Source organism: Zalophus californianus, chromosome 1, assembly GCF_009762305.2.
Source record: "Zalophus californianus isolate mZalCal1 chromosome 1, mZalCal1.pri.v2, whole genome shotgun sequence".
Lineage (NCBI taxonomy): Eukaryota > Metazoa > Chordata > Mammalia > Carnivora > Otariidae > Zalophus > Zalophus californianus.
In genome coordinates, this window is record NC_045595.1 from 198683804 (window position 1) to 198699103 (window position 15300).

At 38.4% G+C, this 15300-nt stretch overlaps 1 protein-coding gene across 1 annotated transcript; it reads right to left on the reverse strand.

Annotated features, from left to right (window-relative positions):
- Positions 1–819: 819 nt before the first annotated feature.
- On the reverse strand, positions 820–2319 carry LOC113917878 (HAUS augmin-like complex subunit 4). The gene has a single exon (XM_035722159.1). It carries the CDS (start codon positions 2215–2217, stop codon positions 1129–1131), a length of 1089 nt encoding a protein of 362 aa, XP_035578052.1. The 5' UTR covers positions 2218–2319; the 3' UTR covers positions 820–1128.
- Positions 2320–15300: the final 12981 nt, after the last annotated feature.

Genomic DNA, 15300 nt, shown 5'->3' on the forward strand with positions numbered 1-15300 from the left:
ATTTCCTTGAACAAATCTGGGCAGTTGATGGCTGAAGATGGAGAGGTTTATACCAGGGCACCAGCCCAAGTCTGTGTTTCTAAAATAGGTTCTTTGCCCACCCTCTGTGGGAGGGACCTACTTACATTGTGTGGCTAGAGGAATGATAGGCATGCCAAATGACCTTTTCCCAGTTAACTACAATGTTTCTGAACTTTTCTGAAATAGACGTCACTTCACTTGAGAGACTGGTATCTGGAAGCTAAAAAAGCAAGGTTTAGTTCATAGAGTTTATTCAATTAAATCACCTACTATATAGCTCTCGGCAAGACTGGGGAAACTGGTAAGTCAGAATTAAGTAAAGTTTGATGGAAAAGGGATAAAGAAAATATAGTAAGAGGCTATTCAATCACAAGTTGGTCAATAAAGACTTCTTAAAGGCAAGTTATTTTTATTTCCTATATCATTAAGTCTTAAAGATTATCTGTAGGGGCGCCTGGGTGTCTCAGTCCATTAAGCGTCTGCCTTTGGCTCAGGTCATGATCTCAGGATCCTTGGAATAAGCCCAACATTGGGCTCATGCTTAACCAGAAGTTGGCTTGTCCCTCTCCCTCTGCTCTTCCTCCTGCACTCTTTCTCTTTCTGTCTCAAATAAATAAAATCTTGGAAACAAAGAGATTATCTGTAAAAAGGCCTACTGGATTAAAAAAAGAAGAAGGAGAAGGAGAAGAAGAAGAGGAAGAAGAAGAGGAAGAAAAGAAAATAGAAGATATGTGACCAAAATGTCATATCTGAGGTTAAGACCTCATCTGTTTTATTATTTTTTTTTGTTTTTTGTTTTTTTCATCCGTGCCCAAAGGAAGCATCATCACTTTATTCAGGAGATAATCAAATATAATACAGGGCTAACACTGACAAATAGCTGCACAGAGAATTATATAAATCTGCTCCATTTCCCAGAAGAGACTCAGTCACTGTAAACAAGGAAGAAAAACCAGGACGGTGCCTAACCCATTGCAGTGTTTCAAGCAAGCGTCCCCACACTCCCGGAGTGAAAGTGGGCCTCAGGTGGAGGTGATCCTTTCAGCAGGAGGAGGGGGAGGCAGCACCCGTGCGCAAGTCCGCCGCCGGAACCCCACCAGGCAGCGCTCAGCGACAGGCCTTGTTAAACTCCCGGAGGGCCCAGAGCTTGTTCTCAGCTGCCTGCTTGAGTTGAGTGTACTCTTTTACCAGCCTGTCAAACTCCTCCCCAAGGACCTCATAGGTGCTCAGGACCTGTCGGGACTTCTCCATGTCCTGTTCTTGTAGGCGAATGGCCTCCTCCAAACGGTCCCTAATGAGACGATGAACTTCCACTTTCTCAGCAGTATAAGTGTCAGACAAGATTTTTAGCTCCTCCATCCTCAGCTTAAGGATTATGGCACTGCACTTGATCTCCAGGTACTGGGCATTGATGCAGTCCAGCTCAGACTGAGTCTTAAGCCGGTGCTCCTGAAGAAGCCTCTGCAGCAAGGCAAGGCAGCGCAGAAGTACCTGGGAGTAGGTGGCACTCTTCTCGAGCAGCACCGTCTGCTCCTTCTGCTGGCTCTTGGCATCCTGGCATTGCTTCTTCTCACCCACCAGGACCTCCGCCAGTTTCCACACCTTTGCTGCCTTCAAGGTTTCACTGTCGGAATCTGAATTGGGGTCATGGTAGCAGAGCAGGGTGAAACATTTCTTCTTGAGCTGCTCCTCCACGTCCAGTGGGAGCCGAGCTCTCATCCACACAAAATCCTCTGAGGAGGGCATGAGCTCCAGAAGGTCTGCCTTCTCCAGCCCCAGCAGTGGAGGCATTTCCCTCTCCTGGCTGGGACCTAACAGTCGTGTCAGTTCAGTCACGAGCAGCCGCTGTTCAAGGGTCTCATGAAACTTTTTGTCCTCAGAAGTTAAATTTGTGTCTTGTGTCTTCACATAGTAGTCCACAAGCAGCTCTTGAATGACTCTCTGTAAAATCTCAGACCTCAGCCATGTTGTCTTATGCAGTCGAACTTCCTTCCATGCCTGAGCCTGCTCCTTTGCCAGGGTGAGGCTTAAGCCGCTCTCATCCATGTGCTGTGAGAGACCCAGCAGCAGTTTGCTGAAGTACGGGTTCTGTAACAGGTCCTCTTCACTCAGGTTACAAGGAGGAAGCTGTTTGCTGCACACTTGTTGGAGTATTTCCATCCCCTCTCCAGGTGAGCAGAAATCTCCGGATGCCATCTGATTTTCTTGAAATTCTGCACACCAGAGGGCAGCTGAAGCTCCCGAGGCCGTGCGGAGCGGGCTGGGAAGGGCTGGCCGGCAGCGTCTATACCGCGACCCCACCCCCTCATCTGTTTTATATGGAGGACAAACTAGAATTGGTACCATCTCATAAATGAAATGAATAGATATTGGCTTATATCTTATATACTATATACTCATCTGGAAATTAAAATTCCAAATTTAATTTTCATCTTACTTTTTCAATTGTGAAACAGATTAATATTGCAGAGATTATATATGGAAAATATATTTTAAAGAATATTAATAAAGTAAATATCCATGTAACTACTACCCCGATTAAAAAAGAAAATGAATATTACCTGTAGTTTAAAAGCCTTGTAAAAGGTCTTTTCAAATTGCCTCCCACTTCTATTTGAAATTCAAGAGAATCCTAGTGTATTAATAAGGGTTCTCCTGAGAAATACATATGTTAAATATATAAGATATATATGCATATATCTTAAATACATAAAAATATTTTACTGTATTTGTAAATAAGAATATTTATTTCTTAAGTATTATTTTACAGAATTGGCACACATGACTGTCATAACTGGCAAGTCCAAAATCTGCAAGGCAGGCTCAAAGCCTGGACACCCAGAGAAGAGTTGATACTACAGTCCCTTAGGGAACATGGTCTTTTCTGTTAAGGCCTTAAGGGAATTAATGAGGTCCAACCCTGTGATGGAAGGTAATCTATTTCACTCAAAGTTTACTGATTTAAATGTGAATCATCTCTAAAAATTACCTACAGGGCAACATCCAGAAGTATTCAACCAAACAGTGGGGTACCATGGCTTAGTCAAACTGACACATAAAATTAACTGTTACACTCTGCAAAAATCTCAAGAATGTCAGTTTAGATGTTTATTTCCAAGTGAAAAGAGATATATGGAATACACTCTGCTACTCTAGACATCACATTTTAACTATGCTTTTTTAAATTTGGGGAGACCATAGTTTCATGTCCAACTGGCTAATAGAATGTTTCTAAATTAAACCGGTAAATAATGACAATCTATCAAACATTTACTTTTAAAAAATGGCAAGATCTTATTTTCAGTGTCAAATTAGGGCAGAAAAATATCTAAAATGCATAGTTATTGTTATTAGTCATCTAACATAAGACTTACCTTTAACAAAAGACGTATTGTAGCTTTTATTTTCTGCTACCAATCCCACAAATGTGAAATGTACCTGAATGTCAAAGTATGCACTTTCACCTGAAACTGACAACCTACTTCTTTGTCCCATAACAAACTTTATTAATGTTGTACCTATTCACACATCCTACTCAATTTCCTTATCACTGACTAATTCATCTTATTCCTATTTGAATTTATCTCTATCACTTTACAAAAAAACTCTTGCTAACATTAGAGAGAGACTCAATGGACATGTTCTAGTTCTCAGCTTATGAAACACCCCAGAAGTATTCAGTACCTTTGGCTTTGCTCCCTGTCTTGGAGAGAACTACTTGCAGGTGTCAGGCAGAGACAGCCATCCAGGGCTGAAGCTCAACCATGAAGTAAATATGAAAGATGTGATAGTGTCAGTTATTCTTGAATAGGTGGTAACTGAAGCTGTGTTTATGGATGAAATCATCTAGGAAGTATGGAGTGTGAAGAAAGAAGTCTTGGACAAAGCCATGAGTAGGTAATGTCAACACTTACTGCCTGAGAAGTCAGGAAAATAAGTAGAAAACCAGCAGAGTGTGGCATTGCGGAAGGGAGAATGTGTTTCAAAAAATGTGGTTGTTCAACATTGTAGAAAACTGATGAAATGTCAAGAAAGATGAAACCTTCAATATTTGCAATGGGAGGACATTTGGGAAACTCAGAGAGGAAGAAGACAAATTGGAGTGAATTGAGGACAATCTACATTTGTCAATTTCTTCATACTGCATCAAAGGTGACTGAATTCCTGGTTTTTTTCAATGTGACCCCATTCTATATCTATCCTTCTTTTTTATATCTTACTTTGACTTTCAAAATTTTCTCTGTAATGAAGATGACTATCCTCTTATTTAATTCACTCAATTCACCACTCTATTAATTCATCCAAAGCTATTTAGTGAGTTCTAACTCTATGTTAGTATTGTCCAAACACTGAAAATTCAGCAGTGAGTAAAATAAAGATGAGGTCTTTGCCACAATTCATTTACTAAATTGTCACTGTACAGATTGTTTTAGCAGATTTGCTGAGGGAATAAGCAACCATGAAATCTCAGTGGATGCAAAATAAAGCAACATTTATTTCTTGTTTAAGCTACACATAGGCTAAGATCACTGACAACCTTACATATTTTTCCATTCCAGGACCCAGACAGAAGACAGAAACAAATGGGCTGGCAAATTTATTAGTACATCTTAAAGATTCTTCTCCAATGTATTATATACCATGTCCATTCATATTCCATTGGCCAAAGCACATTGCAGGGCCAGGTTCAGTGTCAACGGAGCAGGGAATAAATTGTCTTTCCATAATGAGCCCCTTGAACTCCAGGGCAATAAGCAGCAGTGAATAATTTCCTTACAGGAAAGGATGAAAAACTGTCTGCAATAAAACCATCTAGCACAAATAGTTGCTCCTATATTTTATCTATAAAGTCATCCTATAAATATCTAAGAAAAGTTGACTCAGGCTTTAAAGTATCAACAGCAATGCTATCTTACCACCAGTAATTCTTAGAAGTGACTTGAGGATGGCCATCACCATCAGAACTTTGTTTTATAATTTTACTTAACAGAATTACTTTTAGCCTTTCTTAAGAACACTATGAATTATTTTAAAGATTTATTTATTTATTTTAGATAGGGGAGGAAGGGCACAGGGAGAAGGAGAGAGTGAATCTCAAGCAGACTCCCTGCTGAGTGTGGAGCCCAACAGGGGGCTCGATCCCACTACCCTGAGATCATGACCTGAGCCAAAATCAAGAGTTGGACACTCAACCCACTGAGCCACCCAGGCAGCCCAAGAATACTATGAATTATTGATGTACTTTATATTCTTATTTATACCAGGAACTTCTGTATTAGGAAAAAAGTTATACTCTTTGTACAGCATACAAAATAAATCCATTTGTTAATTCATTAAAGATATTTATTGATTTCATACAATATGCTACAATAACAACTGCAAACATACAAACACTGCAAATTGTCAAAAATAGAAAATGCTGTATCTTTGGGCTCTCTCACTCCTACCTTCTACACCCAGACTAACACTGGGTCCCACGTTCCTTCCAAAAGTTATTTTGAATCTGGCGTATGTGGTACAAATCTGATTATAAAAGACCCTGCAACCACAACCTAATCTTGTCCTTTAAATAGCACTTTCAAGGAAAAATTCAGACTCCTTAACAATATAGAGTACCCTGCAGGCTCTGGGCTTTCCTCTCTCACTTTGCTTATTTCCTAGGACTTATGTTCTCTCCCAACCTATGGCCATTCTGGCCTCCTTTCAGTTTTGGGTTCTGTGCAATTTGATGTCTTCTCATTTTCTACCTAGAAGGTGCCCCTCATCCATTCATCCTTCTTTGGAAAGGATTTTCCTGGCCTTTCAATAGAAATAAGATTCCTGTTTCATTTGCTTACACCACACTGTATTTTTCCTTTATAGCCATACCACAATCTGTAACTACATACATTTGTGGCATTATTATTTTTTAAAGATTTTATTTATTTATTTGAGAGAGAGAGAGAGAGAGTGCATAAGCAGGGGGAGGGGCAGAGGGAGAAGCAGGCTCCCCGCTGAGCAGGAATCCCAATATGGGGCTTGATGGATCCCAGGACCCTGAGATCATGACCTGAGCCGAAGTCAGACCCTTAACCAACTGAGCCACTCAAGCGTCCCTGTTATTATTTCTTTTCAATCCTTCTCTACCTTCTAGACTTGGGTAATGAAGTGTGAGCTTGTGTACTGGAGCCAGTGAAAAACTCTTTGTTGTTAGTTTGGGGCAAGATAAGTATAAGCATTGAGAGTAAACATTTCAAAGTGTTGCAGCAATTTCATTTCACCAGGCCATCCTGGTTTGTAATCAGCGGTATCGTTTCGGACCATGATATAAAACAGTTGGGGTGTTTTGAGTCACATATGATACAAGCTTCATGTTAGCCATAACAAGTAGGACCATATTGTAACATGTGACATTTTAAGGTTAATTTGCCCACTGTAACCCTAATGGATGTAAAATTTTGAGAAAATGTAAACTTTTATATGTATTTTTATAATTTGTTATTTTTAGAATAATTGATGCCTTTACTGACACCTGCTTTTCAAATTACAGTGTAACATTATTAGTTATCATAGGAAATACAATTAACAGTGTTTATTCCTAATTTACATAAGCAGAAACAAGTCACATTCGGCTTGATTAGAGCAGATATAACTGTGAATGTTGCAGCTGATGTTGGGCCAATGGTGGCGATTCTAAAGAGCTGAAAACCAAGAGCTCATACTCCTTTAACTCCCAAGTGTAATTCCTAGTATACTGAGATCAGTTTTTGAACCATAAATAATGGTAATTTGCTAAAACCACAGTGTATTATTTGTGGAGATACATTGGATAATTAAGGGATGAAACCATCAAAACTTCCCTGGTGTTTACATAAAACATATAAATAAATACATTTAAAACCAAAAGAGTTCTTCGTAAAAAAGACTAATGAGTTAAAAAGCTGACAGAAACAGATGTTCAACATTGCACACATAAATATTGGTGCTATGTGGGCTTCTTGTAAAATAGCACTCTCGGTTGCTGAGACTAAATAAAACACACAATTGCTGACACACCAGTGAAATATGGTAGTAAAGATATTTGCCTGAAAAAAAATATTTGCTTGGAAGAATCTGCGGTATGAGGTCAATCAAATACCACTTTCCAATGATACTGTGTATTCAGGAAGTAGGTGGTGATATAGAAGACCAACTCACAGGATAATTAAAGCTAAGCAGAGTGTTTTTAGTTGCAACTAGACTAATGCACTGATACTACTAACACAATTCTTTTATTTTTATTTATTTTTTAAGTTTTTTTTTTTTAAAGATTTTATTTATTTACTTTACAGAGAGAGACACAGCAAGAGAGGGAACACAAGCAGGGGGAGTGGGAGAGGGAGAAGCAGGCTTCCCGCCGATCAGGGAGCCCGATGCGGGGCTCGATTCCAGGACCCTGGGATCATGACCTGAGCGGAAGGCAGACGCTTAACGACTGAGCCACCCCGGCGCCCCACACAACAATTCTTTTAGGTATAGCTTTTTTAACATCATGTTGAGAAGTGGAATTTTTTTTCTTCATTGTTGATTTAAAACGACTAGATCTGAACTGTATAAAACCATATAAGGTTAGCCAATGTGATTTGGAGATTAAGCTTTGTGTGGGAATATGGGTAGCACAACATCTATGGCTGAAAACTTTGTGGAGTTACTCAGCTATGGAGCTCGCATCAAAAACACAATCAACGCACTACTTTGCTGATCCAAAAAAGTATTGCTCTGCCGAAAATGTCAGTTTAAATCAACAGAGTGCTTGATAGCATACTAACATCTGTCAATTAAGTAACTGCTAAAACACTGAATTTGAGATTATTTTGCTTATCCAACAATAACATGGAAGCTGACCGTAAACTCACATTATTGCATGAAGAGGCATGATGCTGTGGAGAAGAAAAATTTTGTTGAAAACATTTAAATTACTGAAAAAAAACTCAATATTTCAGTAAGATAAGAAGTAAGTTTGGTTCCAGCTTTTTAAAGATGTTCAGTGATAGGATTCCTTGCTGATATGATACTTTGTATATATTTAATGATATTAGCCCTTCGAAGTATGGCAGGAATGAAGTGAGTTTTTTCAATGGTAGATAGAATTGGAAGGCAAAAATCAAACTTAGAAGCTTTGAAAAGACTAGTTTTTACTGATTTTATGAATTTATCTTAACAATTATCAGTGAAGTAAATATTAATATTACTATTTCATACTTGCAAAGAGTTATCCCCACAAAATTTATTAGGAGGTTTGATGGTTTTTGTGTGTCAACTTGTCTGGGCTAAGGGATGCCCAGATAGCTGGTAAAACATTATTTATGGGTGTGTCTGTGAGGATGCTTCTGAAGGAGATCAAAATTTGAACCTGTGGACTGAGTAAAAAGGTAGCCCTCACCATAGTGGGTGGGCATCACTTGATCCATTGAGGGCCTGAACAGAACAAAAGGCAGGGAGAGGGTGAATGGACTCTCTTTGGTTGAGCTGAGACATCCATCTTCTCTTGCCTTGGATATCAGCATTCCTAGTTCTTGGGCTTAGGACTTGGACTGGGACTTACTACACCTTAGTTCCCTTAGGGCTGGCTAGAAACCTTACGTTTCCCAAGCCTCCACCTTGCTGGTGGCAGACTGTGGGACTTCTTGGCTTCCATAATCATGTCAGCCAATTCCTCATAAAAAACCTGCATATGTCTATACATATCCTATTTGTTCTGTTTCTCTGGAGAACTCTGGCTAATACACATTTTGGAACCACGAGTGATTTTAAAGATTCATTTACTTATTTCAGAGAGAGACAGAGAGAGATAGAGAGCATGAGTGAGGGCAGAGCCAGATTGAAAGGGGGAGGGGAAGCAGACTTCCCACTGAATGCAGAACCCAACAACTTGGGGCTCAGTCCCATAATTCTGAGACCACAATGTGAGCGGAAACCAAGAGTTGGACGTTTAAGTGACTGGGCCCCCCAGGCACCCCTTAGGGGAGCAGAATATTAAGGATGAGTTTTCTGAATTCCTTCTGGTGTTTCTGGAATTGCCTCTCTTATCTGATTAGATCTAAAGATGCTAATGGTTCTATTTCCAGTAGTAAAGACAGCACTTATTTCATACATGGTATGAACAATTTATATAGAGATAAAATATCTGCAGTGGATACTCCTAATCAACTTCTCATAAAAAGCAAGGAGCTAAGTTACTCTGTATATGACACTTTCAAACATTTTTTTGAAAACTAAGGAATATGACACTGGTTGGTTGCTCCTAATATTGCTGGACAAAGTGGTGAAAGAAAAACATGAGCTCAGAGATTTGAATTCCCAGCTGAGGTGCTGCATAAATGACCTAAGAGCTTCCATGTGTGCCCTGAAGGGGAGACCTTAATCTCCTGTAGCTGCAGAGCCTAAAATAATGAAAATGAAATACAACCTTGTCCTGTGATTGGCTGAATACAAGTTGAACTCCCTGGCCTTTCAGGGTGTCTACCGTTAAAGTGAGGGCGTTGATTGGGATAGAATGGGATTCTATAAATTGGGAAGGGGACTTGTGGGAAGACCCTGATGAAGCTGGGAATGCCGAGCCCCTAAATTCTGATGAGTCTTCTTTGCCAGTGGAATTGTTCTGCCTACCTTCTGGGTCAGGGCATCATCACCATCTGTCATAGTCTGAAGGTATTCATCCTGCCTTGCTTGAGGAAACAGCAATGGCATCCCTGGGGCAGCTGTCATGAGAAGATAACAATGCTGATTCTCTTCAGGACCCACCCCACCACTCTTCTTCATTTCAAAATCTCTAACTAGACTCAAGTCCCAAGAGGCCTCTAAAGATGAAGTAAAATGTATGATCCATGAGGAGGTGTGTTGCACGTCAAAAGATCTGCTTTTCTAAACTTGTGCGGGAATGAATACCAAGAATGAGGGATAATAGGGAAAGAACACAAATTTGCATCAAGCTAAGTGTATCAATATGGGACCATAAGCAGAGATTCTACTTTGAATGCTGTAGCTTGAGGGATTAAAAAAGGTCTGATGGTTTGTTTATTAGGTTGGCTGAAACATGGACTGAAAAATGGCCCACCTTGAGTGAATTGGAAATGCCCAACCTGCCATGGTTTACCGTACAGGAAGGGATTAAAAGGCTTAGGGAGATGGAATGTTAGAGTGGATTTATCATTTAAGGCTTACTCACCCACACTGGGAGGGTCAGAAGATCTACTTTTTCCTAATCTTTTGAGAAATAAATTTGTGAGAGGAGCCCAGGCATCCTTGAAAAGCTCTGTATCCACTGTACCCTGTAGGCCAGAACTTACCGTGGGAAATGCTGCTACTCAATTGGAAAAAACTAAATGCATTGGGAATAATTAGGTCCAGGGGTGATGGGCAGGCCAAGTGACCGGACTCTACCACCAAAGGCCAGGTGGGTGTAGTTACCATAATATTACAGCAGAGTCAAAGCAGCAGTCTGACTCATGTAGATTTACGGCATTGGCTAGTTCATCATGGTGTTCCTAGAAGTGAAATAGATAGGAAGTCTACTAAATTCTTACCTGATTTGTATAAACAGAAAAGTTGTAGGTCAAGTGAATTTGAATCATAAAAATAGGGTCATAGCCCCTCAATCGATTCCCAGATTTGAGCCAGTTTACAAACCTTTTGAATGAATATGAGGTCAAGTCCCTTTGAGGAAGAAGGATCCCTACATAATACTGAAAATTTTACTATTCTTCCAGACTTTCCTCAAAAGATCTGTGACCTTTTACCAGGGTACCTGCACACTGAGGGGAAAAAGATAATCATTAATATTTTTGGACTACTAGCTCTAAACTGACACTGATTTCAGGAGACCAAGAACATTGCTATGACCCACTAGTGAGAGTAGGAGCTTATAGAGATCAGATGATCAATGAAGTTTTACTCAGGTTCTTCTCACAGTGGGTTCACCGGGTCTCCAAATCCATCCTGTGGTTCTTTCCCCAGTTCCAGCATGCCTAATTGGAATGGACATATGTTGACCTTAAAAATAAAACCGTCAGTTATTTTACCAGCAAAAATGTGTTTATTCAGGAATAGAAGAAAACCACAATTTGAGACAAGCAAGCTATGGAAAAACCATAGGCAAATGTGGAGAACAAAGGAGAGGAATATTCTTTTCTAGTGCAAAGTGGGGAGTTGGGAGGGGCTGTTGTAAACAAAAATCCACTGGAATAAACTGGGATTTTGAAGTGTAGTGGTTTTTCCTTGGCTGAGTTGTGACAGTTTTTCATTGGCTGGACTGTTGCTGGGTGAGAAGAAAACCTTTCCTCCTCCTGCTGGGGTAGTAAAGTACAGGCTTAATCCTATAGGCAAGGTATCATTTCTTGATTCTGTAATTGAGCACTGGTGGTAGGGCATGAGAGCTCCCCCTTCTGGCATCCTAGCTCCATTTTAACAAGGTTTCTTTTTATTAATATTTACATCTACTTAACAACTGGCACAATCTCCACATTTGTTCCCTGACATGTGTAGTGAGGGCTATTATGTAGGAAGGCCATGTGGCAGCCAATAGAACTGCCTCTAGCCTGACAAGGTCTTCAAACATGATGGAAGTATAAATTGATAAAACAAAAAACTGAAGATGAATTTTGAAAACACACCATCTTGGTTACAAGTTAAAAACAAATAAGGTGAGCTTGCTGAAATCACTTTAAAGACCCCAGTTCCATTCCTAGCAGTACATGAATGTGAGATTGGTTTCCGTACAATGAGTGTTATTAAAACAAAATCTAGAGCTAGTGCATAGTCACCATGTCATGCATTTTTGTCAGTAGAACCTAGATTAGACAGAAAGAAACTGTTTGCATTTATCACATCAAAAGTCTTTAAATACTTAGAGTATTTTCAAAGTGTGTATACAAGTGTTAATTATATGAAATCACATTTCGGTTTTGTTGGGATTATAGAAAGACAAGTATTGTAGTATCAATTCTCTATATTAGTAGCTTATAAATATTCTTTCAGCAAGTAATACTAGTTTTTAAATTATTTTTTATTTATAAATTATGTTCTGGTTATGTCCAGAAAAATGGAAAGATATTCCCGATTCTAAAAATAAATGGGTTTGCATTTTGTGTATCTTTTTTTTAATTTCAGTTTGTCTAGTAATTAATTTTTGTGTTTTTTGACAATAGATTAAAAACACTGGTTCTTCACTATAAATATTACTTTTAATTATTTTTTTAATTGTGAAATATAGAAGCACAAGAAATTACAATGGTAGTGCAAAGAAGTGCCATGTACCTTTCACCATGTTTCTTCCAAAAATTATATCCTAAATAACTATAATAAAATGTCAAAACCAGGAAATTGACATTAATATAATATGTATACTTAGTTTTATCATTTTATAACTTAGGTTAGATTGACATAACAACCACCACAATCAAAATACCATCAAGATCTGCCTAGTGCTACCTCTTTATAATCACACCCATTGTCTTCTACCTCCGATAGCCCGTGGAAACAAAAATGTGTTCTGTTTCTATAATATTGTCATTTCAAGGATGTGATATTAATGAAATCATACAGTATGTGATATTTTGACCCTGCCTCCCTCCAAATAATGTCCTTGGGATCCATTTAATTAGGATTTAGAAATCCAACATATCTTTTGGAAGGGACACAATTCAGCCCATAATGATGATTATGGTAATATTTGTCTGCAATTTTCTCTTTTCTTTCTCTTCTCTCTCTCCTCTCCTCTCCTCTCCTCTTCTTCCTTTCAAGGTTTTTTTTTCAGTTTTTGATACCAGTAATAGGCTGGTCTCATAAAATGAGTTAAATGTTATCCCTCCTGCTCTGTTTTTTTGAAAAAGAGTGTATAACTTTGATTTTATTTCTTCATTGTTAGTTTTACTGGTTGATTCTATCTATCTCAGCTTTTTTCTTTATGGTAACGAATTCAATTCCCTTAATTTAGACTATTTATATTTTCTGTCTTTTTGTTAATTTTGATAAATTGTATTTTCAAGAAATATCTCTGTTCTATGTTGTCAACTTTGTTGGCATATAGTTCTTAATAGAGTTCTCTCATTATTCATAATTCTTTATCTGTAGGCTCTAACTCCTTTTATGTTACTGCGACTGTTAAATCTTAATATTTTTTTTTTAGTCATGCTAACAGACATTCCTCCTAAGAACTTCATCATTGATTCTTTTACCATATTTGCTAGGAGTGCTAGATGGATGCTGGAAAACAGAGGCCAAAATAGATGGACTCTGCCTTCAGAGAACTATGGTCTAGTGGAGAATATGGCTATTGAACAACAGTTTAGAATCAATGTATGTTTGGTATAATAAGAGGTCCGTGTGCTTCAAGAAAGCCTTCATAAATCTGAAGGGTAAATAGGATTTGGTGAGCAAAGAAAGAAGCACTTTTCAGCCAAAGAGAAAAGTAAAGGACAATTCTGGAAGCAAGAGATCATATGTAAGGTATTGTCCAAGAAGTTAAATAAAAATATAAAAAATATAATATTTCCAGATGTAGATTACAAAAGGGGAAGGGAGTAATAAGAAATGATACTGGATAAATATGCATGGCCAAATGATAGAGCGCCTGTAAGTCCTAATGAGATCTGACATTTTCCTAAATAGAATGGGAAACCATTGAAAGATTTTAAGGAAAAGAGAATAATGATCAGATTTGCATTTTTGAAGTCATTCAGGCTTCCATGTATAGGCTGTGTTGGCAAAGAGCAAGGTTGGAAGCAGAGAGGTGAGTTAAAGAGTCTGTCCCAATCATCTATACAAAAGATAATGGGTGGTTTGACCAGGAGGTCACAGTGGAGTTGTAGAAGAGTAGATGGATATATCTATCAGAATTGATTTGACCTCATGATTAATGGCAGTTAACAAGTAAGAAAGGCAATGCAGTAATGGCTGACACCTACATTTCTGGATTAGATCATTAAAAAGATATGGATGACATATAATGAATGAGAAGGAGAAGGAGAAATGACATTCTAAGGAGAGTGTTATTTTGGGTAACAAGATACATTTGAGGGTGCTCTTGACTCCTAAGCAGAAAAACGTAGTATTGTCAGCCTATCTGAACTCTGTTAAGATTGAAGTAGGTAACCTGACACTCGAGCCAATATGCAACATCTAGCTTTACAGGTACAAGCAAAGTGAAGTGACTATTTAGGGTTTTGCCAGACTTGTTGGAGTGGAAGAATTCAAAGAGATTGCATACGGCTACAAAAGTAATTGAAAGATTGGATCATGAAAATCTGAGCTTGGTAAGATGTAAAATAAAAAGAAGGAACAGCTGGGTAAAGATGAAGTAGAAAGAGTCAATGGAATTTAAGTTCAAGGGAGGTTGAGAAAGAGTTCCAGTGGGGGTAGATTAATACAGAGACTTGAAACAAAATTATAGTTAAAAAGGGGTATATATGTTTGAAACTTCTGCCACAATCCTAGGCCACTGATAGGATTTTGAACTAAGAGAGGAAGAGGCAAAGGTAGAGGAAGAAGAGTGAGTCTTGGGGGATATCAATGTTCTTAGAATTTCCTCCGATGCCTTTGTGATTGGGCTCATGTGTCATCTTCCCTGAGATGGTGGATCCTTTCATGTCTGGTCGATAACTTATTCTTCTCTCTCAGCAAACACCCACTAAGCATACAGCACTGTACAGAACAAAGGTTATATAACTAAATCTTGCAACAATAAATGAGTGAAAGTAGTATGTTGGTGATCTGTCCCAAAATCAGATTATAAAATTACTCAATAACAAGCACGGGGCAAATATTTCCAAAATGATATCATACCCAGCAACTCATAGAGCCTCGTTGATTAGCTCATGGCCAGAAAAATTCCAAATCTTTTGACCCCTTGCTGTCTTCTTGACTTGCTTATTAAATCCCACAGATACAGTCATTAGGGATGAATTTTTCCACAATGGTGTGATTACAAGTCAGAAAGAGATTCCCTTACAGAAACAGCTTTATACAGAGAGCCTTAGAATTACTCACCAGGTAGAATTAGTGTAAACATGGGACAATTCTAAACAGTAATGTGAAATAAACCTTGTATTTGTAGGAAATAGAAGGACAGCCTCTTTTTGGGAACTAGCTTCAAAGGGAAAGCAATACCGTCTACTTAACAAAACATCTTTTTGAAAAACAGCTTTGAAAGTATCATGTAAACTGATTTTTTAATGGTTTTGGGCAACATATTTACATTTTAAACTTTTGAGTTTGCATTTTCCTCTTTTTATGCTGAATCTGTCAAACTGATTGGAATTTATA